General features: G+C 36.3%; 1 protein-coding gene across 1 annotated transcript in view; it reads left to right on the forward strand.

Annotated features, from left to right (window-relative positions):
- The window catches only part of ZDHHC2 (zinc finger DHHC-type palmitoyltransferase 2), a 54,786-nt gene extending 45,143 nt beyond the window's left edge, over positions 1–9,643 (forward strand). Inside the window, exons 11-13 of the mRNA XM_031440212.2 lie at positions 3,483–3,595; positions 5,147–5,221; positions 7,526–9,643. Of these exons, the coding sequence (XP_031296072.2) occupies positions 3,483–3,595; positions 5,147–5,187 (154 nt within the window). The 3' untranslated portion in view covers positions 5,188–5,221; positions 7,526–9,643. The remainder of the gene's footprint in view (positions 1–3,482; positions 3,596–5,146; positions 5,222–7,525) is intronic.
- Positions 9,644–12,093: the final 2,450 nt, after the last annotated feature.

Here is a 12,093-nt window from a genome sequence, read left to right on the forward strand (position 1 = left end):
ATGTAGTGCTTAAAAGAAAAAAATTGTAAGCCCAAGTTAGTCTCCTTATGATCAAGTGAGCAGCCAGGTAGACTTTCCCTCTGACCCTCCAGGTCTCTCCTCTCCGTGGGAACTGTTAGAAAGAGATCAGAAAAACTTCCCTGGATCAGGCCTTAGAAGATCAAATGGAATCCCAGCCACCTGCTTGATAGTCCTGTTAGCAGTGTGCACCGTGTTCCTGGTGGACTCTTTCAAGATCTCTAAGCATGATCTGAGCCACTTCTGTGGAGAGAAGGAGTCTGGGGAATTCATTATCTGGAGACACCGTCCTCCACGTTAAGTCTCTTGGCTCCAGTCTATCAAGCATTTGAGGAAGACCTGAAATTTGATTCTCACTTTGCTACTAACTGGCAAAAGGCAAAACCACCAAAACTTTAAAAATGCTTTATATGAAGTTTATAACTTTAAAACTTATGTTTTACATCTTTAAGACAGATTTTTGTATTTTGGAATAGGACCATACCTCTCATTTTTAAATGAAAGCCAATAGCAAAAGCATGATCATAATCTTAAATTTTACAGATTTTCCTTTTAGGAACACCTTGTGCACGGCACCTTTGCTTACACTCCTCCTGTCCAGTTCCCATTTCTCACTGATCACAGCCTTTCTCCTGTGGAGCCTGACATGACACCAGAATCCTTCAGAAGGCAGTGACCCTGGTAGCCATTCCAGAATCATTTAAAATTGTCACAAGATGAAATCTATTTGCCACCTCATCCCCAGAGTGAGCTGTGTACAGATTAGGCCTTTCCAGTTAATGAGGAGGCCATTCTGATCTGTGCCACAGGGACATTCAAGGCCACCAGAGTCTTACTGGGTCTTGCCCTATAAATTTTGGCTTGAAAATTCAAGAGCTAAATCCTGTTTTTTTTAAAACCTCAGTGCAGAAAAATCTAGTTTAATAAATTATTTAGAATATGTCTTTATGCTTTTATAACATTTAACAGCAGTTTTCAATATTTTTTTTTATCCTTGTTAAGTGGTTTTTGTGGTTTAACACTGTTTGGGTTTTAGAGATAGTGTTTCTCCTGCTAAGTGTACCATGGGTGTTGGAGAAATCCTTTCTGGCACTGTTACCTGGCTAGGTGATCTTGAATAGTTCAAGTACCCTCTCTGGGCTTCTCTTCCCTTTCCTTTTAATGTTGAGATTGGATTTTGACGGCTAAATTCTCTTCTACAGAATTCTACAGTTCCCCCGATTTGCTCGTATAAATTTGCTGTGGATAGTGCTGGTCTTCTCTCCGTACTCCAGAGCTGTGTATTTGTCAACTTAACGTTACCACCTACATGTCTTAAAGTCATTGCTGACTGAACAAGTGCCAAGCAGATCTCTTGATTCCCAGCCGTCTTATACCATTGCCCACACCTGAAACCTGATTCTCCTCCCTTCTTTCATAAGTCGGGGTCGTGATCTCCATTCTCCCAGGGGCTCGGGCCAGAAACTTTGAAGTCACCCTAGATACCCTCCTTTCAGTGACCCTGTGTAACATTCCATTTGCAAATCATCAAATTTAGGATAGATAGACAAATAGTTGTTCCCTCAAAATATATCTATTATCTGAATACTTTCTTATCACCTCCCTGGTGCTTTCCTGGTTGAAGCCGTCATTTTTCACATAGAGTATTTCAGTACCTTCGTTACCGATCTTTCTGACTCCATGTTTTCCCAACTCCAGTCCATTCTCCATTAAAAAGTCAGAGTGATTCTTTTAAAACGTATATCAGGTAGTTCCACTCTCCTGCTCAGAACCTTCCACTGGTTTCCCATCCTTCTCAGCATGAAAGCTAATGAATGTCCTTACCTTGTCCTGACAGATCTGGCGCCGAGCACCTCTCTGATGTCATCCCTTACCACGTTCCCATCACTCACAGTTCTTGGACACATAATCTTGCTGTTCCTCAGATACACCAAGCATGTTCCTTATTAGTTAGTGCCTTTGTACCTGCCAGTTCCCCTTCCTGAAGGTCCTTCCTCCAGGTGCCGGAATGGTCTGTGCCTTCTCGTCACTCACTTTCTGCTCAGGTGTAACTTCACAGTAGCGGCCATCTTTAAAACCCTTCAGGTAATAGTAACCTGCCTCTCCCTTCCCTTTATACTGTCTTTTATGATTGTCATCGCTCTTATTATCACCTGACTTATTTTTTATTACTCTTCCTCAATCACAGCAAAATTTCCGCGAGATCAAAGACGTTGCTCATTGTTGTCATACGTCCTCAATGACTCTTGTTGAATGAATGGATCCTTGCCATTTGTTAGAGTGCTGTTAGCAGTAACCAATCTCAGGAGTCCCTGAACCAGGACTGGGCTCGCCGCACCTGGTCTGTGGTCCCTTTCTTGAGGAATAATCAGAATCAGAATATAAGCAGTTTTTCATATGAATAGGAGCTTTTCTTTTTCAAGATTTTCCTCCAAAATTTTAATGAGGGTTGTTAAAGCTGCACAAAATTGAAATATTCTCAAATTTTAGATAATGCGGTAATTATTAAGGAGCATAGGCGTATCCTTTAAAAATATATGTGAAATTACTGTCGGAAGGATTTTAAGTAGTTTTTTTCTTTTGAACATTATTATCGTTACTATGTTAGGGTGTTGTAAAAAGTACACTAATACTTTCTATGGAAATAATTTTTTTAATCAAGTGAAATGTTATTTTAATCATTGTATATTTTTTCATATTATCCAATAGGTCAGTATGTGGCACATCTACTTAAATTTTAAAACTTAAATTCTTTCTTTTAAACTCTTTACTTCCCAAATTAAACATCAGATTTTTAAGACCTGAGAATGTCAGGTGTTTTCAACATTTCTGCAAGATAATGTTCAAATTCACTGTTTCAGCTTTAGAGAGAAAGACAGAGAATTCTTTGTGCGAGACCAGTTAGGCTACTTTAGAAACGCTATGCCAGTTTTTTCTGAAACTTACCTTTCCACCATCACCTTCTTATGTTTTTTCCCATATCCACGTGCCACTTGTGAAATTAATATTTTTCTTTAATATATTTATTTAAATTGGTACTTAAATTTATCTTTAAACCAAACTTTATATCACTGTCATAAGTGAGAAACTATAGTATAGTTTGCCATAGAATATACCTTAAGAAAATAAAATTGGCAATAAAATATTGTTAGGTTCTGACTAGATTCCGTTACCTGCCCAAGTCTAAGGCTCAGGCCTATTCTCTGTGTTAAAAATGGAGATTTGCCAAAGTTAGCAACTGTCATCGTATTGCAATCGGAAGAAAGAAAAGAGAACTGAGGAGAGACTTAACTCACTGTGAGTCAGTGAGGTTTACTGCCTTGTTCCGGTTTTCCCCAAATTCTCTGGGGTAACTCCTGCAATTATCTTGCACCACAAGTGGTTTGAGGTCCATCCTTTGAGAAACACTCACCTTAATACTATCAAGAGTTAATGTAATGATGATGATGATGATGATTTTTCAGTTCTGAAAACCATCAATTTCCTGCCAAGCCATTGAGAGAGTCCCAGAGCCACCTTCTTACTGATTCTCAGTCTTGGAGCGAGATCAGCACAAACCCGGGAAAAGGCAAAACTGGTAAGGAAACTTGTTGCACGCCTTGGATATAGTTTATTTTTAGAAGGTAAAAGTGGTGGAAATTCTTCATTCTATTACTTGTGGAATTCTTGTTTTGGAGTCAGACTACCGTTATAAGTGTAGAATTATCTTCAAAGGACTATTTTTGAGGTACTCGGATTCATGTCTGTAAGCCATAGAAAATCACTTTGTGAAAGAGATCTACATTGCTTTTTTTTCCAGTTTAGAGAACCACATCTTTACTACTGCATATTAAATACAATGATAGAAATAAACTCAGAATGTAACATTCTTTTAAATTGGAAAAAAATGCAGTTAACGCCCACAAAAGGTTGAAAAGTATCTGCTGAAAAGGATCTCAAGTTATGTAGTTCTTTTACTCTAAGATTTCTATCCAGTTTGAAAATGTCAAAGTAAAGGGATTGCATGGTTGCCGTAACTTTGTCTGCCTGTTATTTCTTCATATCCCACTCACAGTTCTCTTGTTATTGGTGTCGATTTTAATCTTTTGATTACTTGGGTCAGTATAGTTAATTGGCAAAGAACAAGCAAGTCTTTGAAGTCAGATCTGATAATCAAATCCCAGTTTGAGCACCTAATCAGCGTGTGGTAATTGTTCATTCACCTCTTTTTGGACTTAGTTTCCTCTTCTTTAAAATACTGCTTATTTCTCAGGGTTGGTAAGGATTAAACAAAGTGTGTGATCATACATGCTGGAGTGTGTATACATGTGTGGTCCCTTGAGTGGAAAACTATACACCCATGATTAAGGCACTGTTAGCCAGAAAATCTCCACTTAATGGGTGTATATGTCCTCTGAAGAGCCCACCATTGAGGGTGTTCATAATTTGGTGTCTGTCTCTCCACCTTCAGATGTGCCATTCCATTTTTTAGTCTATGGGAAGTACTAGGTATTATCTAAATAAAAGCTGATGACACCTACTTGCCTCTTGAACCCTTCAGTTTCCTTAGAGACAAAGAAGTGATGTATATTTGGGTGGTAGAAAGACAAAACCCTCTTCTTCCTCTCAGAAGAGATTCATATTTCACCTTATGGTTCTACATTAACATAGAAGTGATTTTCTGGTTTCTATGTGCTTTTAATTTGGGGGCATGTTAGATGAATTTTCCGTTACTTTGATAGATGAGTTGAGAAATTGAAGTTTAAAGGATGGTGCAGAAGAAGGAAGAGGAATATGAGAATGGTGAGATGAGAAAGGGCTCAAAGATCAGTTTGACCCGACTGAGGCAGGTAGATGAAGAATGAGAACGTGGTACCTTAGGTGATGTGAGAAGTGCTGGGTTCAGTGTGTCTTACAGTATTTTGTTCATACCCCTACTTCCTCACGTGTGTGTCTCTATTTCTAAAAAGCTTTTTTGTGACACTAGTTGTGGCCAACTGTATTGTGTGTGTGTGTGTTTCTGTGTAACCTTATTAACACCCATACTATGTACAAGACACCTTTGGAAGAATACTGGGCGGAATTCATAGATGAAAAAACAATCTCTCCCTAGCAACAACAAATTGCTAACTTACGTTCTTTCTTGAAGGTATGAGCAATCCTGCACTGACCATGGAGAATGAGACCTAACTCTTCTAATAAAATTCACTCAGACTTTATGAAAGTAAGAAAAACCTTTCCTGTATTGTTGTTTTATATTTTTAGTAGTTTTCTAGTTCTCTTAGAGCAAATAATTTCCAAAAACAGTTATTTTTGAGTGGCTCAAATAAGAGGTGTCTTAGCTGACCTCTGGACATGGATTCAGCTTCAGTATCAGCTAGCATTTAGGTTAAGCTGATAAATTATAAAAAATAAGGTGATGAACAAATTTCATTTTTATAGTAAGGCATTAAATAGCAAGGATGCAAAATATTGAACTTTATATGACAGTTTATCTTGTTAATTCATAGAATCATGTACGATTTTTATTTTTGGTTGTTTCTGTCCTTCAGGGTGTACGGTGGTCATATCCTTGACCCTCCGTTAGCTGAATCTCACTGGGTCTAATTACAAGATGATTACATCTTGTTAGCACAGATCTCTGCCGCCCTATTTTCGGTCACAGTAAGACCCCAGAACATGTGTCACCTTTAAAGTGATAGGAGTTCCAAATCATTTTCTTTAACACATAATTTTCTTAAACCTGTACTTCCAAATCATTTTTCTTATAACCAAATCTTTTTATACGTCTATAGTCAATAAAAAGCTACAGTAAAGAGCCCGCCTTGGAACAAAGCTAGAAACATCTTAACAAAACAAACAACTCTATGTACTGTTACAAGAAACAATAAAGAGAATTGAATATTAAATTTACCAAGATCGCTCTCTACTTGCAGATCTGTGACTTAGCAAGAGAGTAGCATCTAAAACAGAATCATTTGTGTCGAAGTACTTCATGGCTGTCTGGCTTTAGTTTGGTTTTGGTTTTGAAGAATAGCTATGTAACTCCGTGTACCAGTGGGCAAGTGTTTTGGTTTTGGATAACTGTACGTGATGGTATAGTAGATCAGACTGATCATACCTGTGGTTGGAATAGTGAAAATTTAATGTTCTTAATTTGGTTACCAAAGAGACAATGTAAATTTCTGGAAATAATTCTTAAAGTGTAACTATGATTGTACAGATGTGAATCACTAGCCAATACCACACGCAAAATATTATAGTTCTGGAGAGCATACAAAGTTTCACAGGATTTTTTTTTTCAGTATGTTAAATTAGTTATAATTACCATTGTTTGTGATGTTGTCTGTATTAAACATTTTACAAGTTGACGTAGTAACGTGACGTCATGTGTAAGTCAGGTAGATTTCCCAGGATTTTGACAAGATCAATGTTGTGTTTGTTCATCATTATTCTCACCACTTTGCAGTGCCAGACACAGAGTAGGTTCTAAATAAACCATTGGTAAATAGGTGATAAAATAACACCATGAAATTAAAAATCTCACAGAAACTTGATTTTATTATATTTGAATATATGACCATAGTGGTCATAAAAACCCAATGGAGCATGAATCAGGTGCATGATGTGAGAAAAAAAGTCATTTTCTGATGTGATGTTTTTCGTTCTGTTGACATAACCAATGATAGGAAAATATTTCTTTAAAAAAACTGGATTTTCCTAAGGTAGCTAATAGACAGTCAGAATAGCTTTCAAAAGTTTTTCCTGCATTACATCTCAGACTTGTACTTCATTCAGTACACTTTATACTGAACAATATTATCTGATATTGATACACCTAATTTTACTGTATTACTAAATGAAATCTTCATAGTCTCTCCTCCTCTGTTTGAACTACATTAGTAAATGACCTGTGGCCTTTTTATAAAATGTTTCTTAGTTCATCATAGTTGCCACATAGTCATCCTGTGCCTAAGCCCACAGTAGTGCTGAAGGGTAGATTAAATTTAGCCTGCCCAAACTTTGCTCTTATGCAACAGAAATTTTTAAAATGTAGTGCTTCTATGCACTTGAAATTTTAAATTATTCCCCTAAATCCCCTGCCGATTTCACTTGTCACTCCTAAACGCCCATGGGTCTCAGACAAATTGAGAACTAACAACATAGAACTCTGTCCCTCAGACTGGGGCCCCAAGCCACAGCATTGGTATTACCTGGAGCTTAATAGAAAGGCGGAATTCTGGACCTTATCCTAGACTTACTGAATCCGAATCTGCATTTTAACAAGACCCTCCTGTCTTGTGTGTGTATATTATAGTTTGAGAAGCACTGATGTAGAGGTCTTTTTCTGTATTGAAGAACTCATCTACTGGGCCTTCTAGCATAGAAAACATTTAATTTTGAACAAGGATGTTACTGCAACAAACAATGAATGAGTTGGCTTGCTTTGTTTGCTTTTTTGTTTGTTTGTTTGCTTTTGTTTTTATTGTTAACACAATGGTTTCACGTTTTTCTGTTTCATTCCAAGGTATCAATACTGTCAATGGATGGAAGAGGCTTCCCACACGAAGGCACCATTAGCCAGTTTTTCCCATTTCCCTCTGGCTGGATATACAGAATATGAATTGATTAGTTCTCTCCAAGCCGTTGCTTAAAGCATAACACATTTTTAACCCAGTATACAGTTTGTTTCAACTAACACAAATTCCTGTTAAATACTAAAAGTGGTTATGGTTGATGAATCAAGGACAAAAATATCTTCTATCATAAAAACCTGAAATAAATTCATGGGCCAGTTTTCACCCAAATATTTGGGTAGCACAGTTTATTACATAAAAAGCCCATTTGATCCTCTGATTTTCTGTTCATAAAATTGAAAGTATTAAGATACTGAGATTTAAAGGAATTCAAGTCACATTGTAATAATCAGCTTTATTCATAAAACCTAGTAGTTACCTGTGAGAAGGGGGAGGTAGTAAATGGGACTAGTTTACTCCCTCCAGTGTGAATCCAGCCTCAGACTGCGTGGACTGTAAAAACTATGAATTTATTACAGATTTCAAATGGCCTGCAGTTGAAGATGACCATCAATTTTTTTGCCGGACTTTAATCTAATTCTAGCCTTTGTTCCCTGCTGGAAAAGAAGTGTGATCATTGAAGCTGGAGCTCAGCTGGCTAGAAAATCTTTGTCAGAACGAGTGCATTTCCATTACATCAGAAATGTATTTTCATCTCTTTTAATTATCTGAAAATTGGGGGAAAGTCTACAATCCCAATTCTGAAGATTGGTTTATGTTATTCTTTTGCTGGCTTGGCTTTTGAAAATCTCTTTTTAGGTTATTTCTCCTATTGAACATAGAAAAAATATTGAATTTCTGTTAAGAATTCTTCATGGACCAATAGATGAATCCTCCATTGATACCTGTTTTATTTCTGTGTCCTCTCATCAAAAGTTTGACAGTTTAACTACATAGGTCCTCAAAAACCGGCTACGATTAAATTATGTAAATCATCAAAAATCACATTTTGAAATATTAGTTCAGCGTGAACTAAACAGTGGCTTGCTGTTTGGAAACTGAGTTTAAGGTAAACTAAAGTGGTGTGTTTGTTGATGCCAAAATGTTCGGCTTCAGTAAATACACCAAGAAGCTCTTGTGCCTTGTATGCACTATTAAAAAAAAGTTTTATTTTATTCTTTTTAATTTGATGGAGTGCAAGTTTTGTAAATGTTAGCAATTAGAATATGCTGTATACATTTTTTTGGTACTGATTTTGAGAATTTAAAGCAGATTACCTTTTAAGACTACACAGCTAAGGAACTGGTATTTAATCAGAGAAAACGGTATTAAAGTTTTCAAAATCTGACTTAGACAAACTGAACACAAACTAGACTAGAAGATGAGAGGATAATGGAGTAAAAGATCCTTGCAATTATTCACGCTTGCTAAAAATACAAAGTTTTATATTAAATGACTTTATGAAAGAACCAATGTCAGCCCGGTCCATTTTATGTCATTTCAGTGCAGTTCTTTGAACAATAGGATGGTGGTCTTTTTCAGATTTTTTTTTTAAGCTAAAGCTTTTGATCTGAGAGTCTACTTCAAGAAATCTCAGAAGGTATGATACATTTTTACTTTCTATCTTAAAGTATTTTTGGTCATCATTTTTCATTACCTGAAGTGCCAGGTTGGAACCTGTAGCTGCTGCTTGAAGTCTTAAGGGCAACAGCATAATGTAATGTATTAAAAATTATATGCAGCCAGGTTTCCTCAAAGCACAGTACTAGAGCTGTCCTTACTGACAGGTGTCCCCTCCTGTCAAACTAGAAGCTAGGGGAAGAGTGGGCTTTTGATTCTTCACTTTGCTAGAGTGCTGTTAACCACCCCTCTTTAGCTTTTTCATGTAATTATTGAAACACATAAATCAATACACATTAGAATCAGATTTGAAAACATATTTTAAAATAAAATGTTTTTCATTAAATTGTAATGGTCCCCTTTTTGGTTTCATACAATGACAAATCTTTAAGGGTTTTTTGTTTTGTTTTTAATTTTAGGGGATTATAATTTTTGGAGATGATGGCACTGATCACTAGATATGCAGGATACATTTTACTGGAGTGAATAAAGCATCAAATAAACCTGCATTTTGTATGTATTTATAAATTGCACCTTAAAAACACCTTAAACATTTTACTTTAAATACTCAATAACTCAGATTTGAAGACACTTGAAGCATGAGTCCTGACAATCCATTAAACTGACATTTTGATTTTTCCTGTTTTTAGAGATTCTATCATATAGGTATCAATATTTAAGAATTTTTTCATTTAATAATATTGTACAAATGCTTCATATGTATTAGCTAACTATTTGCCATTGTGTAGGGAAAGAATTGTTTTTTTCAAAGAAAGAAAAACTGCATCTAAATACAGTGATGAGACATTCAAGGAAGTGCTTATCTGCAAACTCCCTCCTGTTATTCCATAATAAAGGCAGGTTGATCACCTTTGTTAGCTGTTTATATGCAATTGCCTTTGCACTGACAATCTAAATGGCTTTAAAGATACACTTTTCCTAACAGACTGCCAGAGCTACTACAAAACTCATGTCTGCAGCCTGCTCATAACATAGGTCTTTTGAGAAGAGATGGATGAAAGGATGATGTAATTACTCCTTAGTAGTTAAATGAGCCTGAAGACAATTAGGAACAGACAAAATTCAAGCACACTGTAAGCAACAGATAATTGGAAATTTGGTATATGTTTGACAGAAAACTATCTTCACTAGGAAAGTCAAACACAAAGGTCTTATAAACCATGTTCATAAAAAAAAAAAAGCTAGTAATCATGTGATTCATGTTTCAAGAAAACCTGTGAAAAAGCTGTTACCCTATTATCTTACCAACTAGCAAGTTTTCCCTATTTTGAAACAGTACGTGTAAACCTACTGGGCTGACTCTGGAGTTAACACTGTATACTTTGGTATACAATTATTATATTGTCAGATATTTACTTGTATAAGTGATAGTTCTGATACCTTTATGAATTTTTTAAAAATACCACATACATACAAACCCCATAAATGTTAAAAGCAAATCCGCTTACACCGTGAACCACGATGAAGGTATCCTCCAGTATGACCATCCCATCCACCTTCACAGACTACAAATTCCGATCTCGTCTGAAGTGACACAGTTCAACAGTGGATTTTCACATGTAACATACATCTCTAGGTTAAGAGCCTTCTGTAGACAACTGTCTGAAGTCATCCCAAATATTTGAACAGCCTGCACTTCTTTCCACATACTTAGCCAGTGAGGACTTATTTCCTCTTACGTGTGGAGGCAGACTGCCTTATACACCTTAAGTATTTGTTACTCTTTTACAAAGAACCACTGGAATTTTTTTTAACCTTGTCTTGGTAAAAATTCATAGACTCTCATGTTTATTGAAACTTCAGCAATTTGATCACATCACTTATTAAAAGCATTAAGTACATTCCAACATTAGAGAAGTCTTGATTTTTAAAACTAGCAGTCTTTTCCTCCACTAGATTTAGAATTTAGTAACACAAAAACCTTTGTTACAGAACACAAGCAACTGTGTTATACTTTTTTAATGGTCCAAACCATGCACTCTCCTTTTTCTCTTTGCCATGATGAGTTTGTTATTCTTTTACAGTAGAGTCCTGATTTGTATCAAGTGGACATCACTGAAGGGATGACTTCGAGTAGGCTTGTTTCAAAGGAACTCCTGTGGATCATAAACTATGCACACGAAGTATCTCCCAGCATGATGTTCAGTGTAGCAAGAGGCTCTGAAATAGGATGTTTTTTCTGTCTTCGGAAGAAGAGGATGTAAGTAAAGAGGATGCTTGTCCATAATGCAATCCTAGGTTACTAAGAGTGCAGACTCTGACACCCTTTAACTGTTCTTTAGCAACAAAAAGTTCAAATGAAGTAGCCTGGCCATTGCCAATAAAGACGACTTTAAATCATTTGCAGTCTTTAAATCATTTGCACTCTTAACTACAGGAGAGTGATAGCAAAAACAAAACTGGTGACGGTGCCCATAGTTCTTTGATATTCCTGTTCATAGCCACTATTCAGTATTCTGTTTACACTTGGTGGGGAAATATGCGTTGGGGTTATTCCTCTTTTGTGTTGACTCAATTCTGAGTACCAGTTAAACCAAAGGGGGCCTTTTGATAGGTGATTTTAAACTCTGATGTATGCTAAAGCAGCTCCTTATTGCTCAGAAAAAGCCAGAACTATTTAGATTCAGGAAAACAAACTGATTTATGTTGCATCTTCCAGGGAAGGTTTAACAATGTAAGGAACTCAATTCTGATGTGAATGTAATACTTATCTTAATACGTCTTGTTTGACAGATAAACGTGCTTAATCAAACTGAGGGGGAAAAAAAAACACCATACATTGGCTCCAACGTAGAGTTCTGTTGATGCTGAATTAAAGAACTGCTACCATGGAAAGCCTCCGTTCTGTTGTTTTTTATTCAGCTGAAAGTAAGGCTACTGTCAGAGTTTAGATTTCATGTCTTTTTTTTTTTTTGGTATGTATAGGCCCTAAAGTCTA

The sequence above is a fragment of the Camelus dromedarius genome, chromosome 22 (assembly GCF_036321535.1).
Source record: "Camelus dromedarius isolate mCamDro1 chromosome 22, mCamDro1.pat, whole genome shotgun sequence".
Lineage (NCBI taxonomy): Eukaryota > Metazoa > Chordata > Mammalia > Artiodactyla > Camelidae > Camelus > Camelus dromedarius.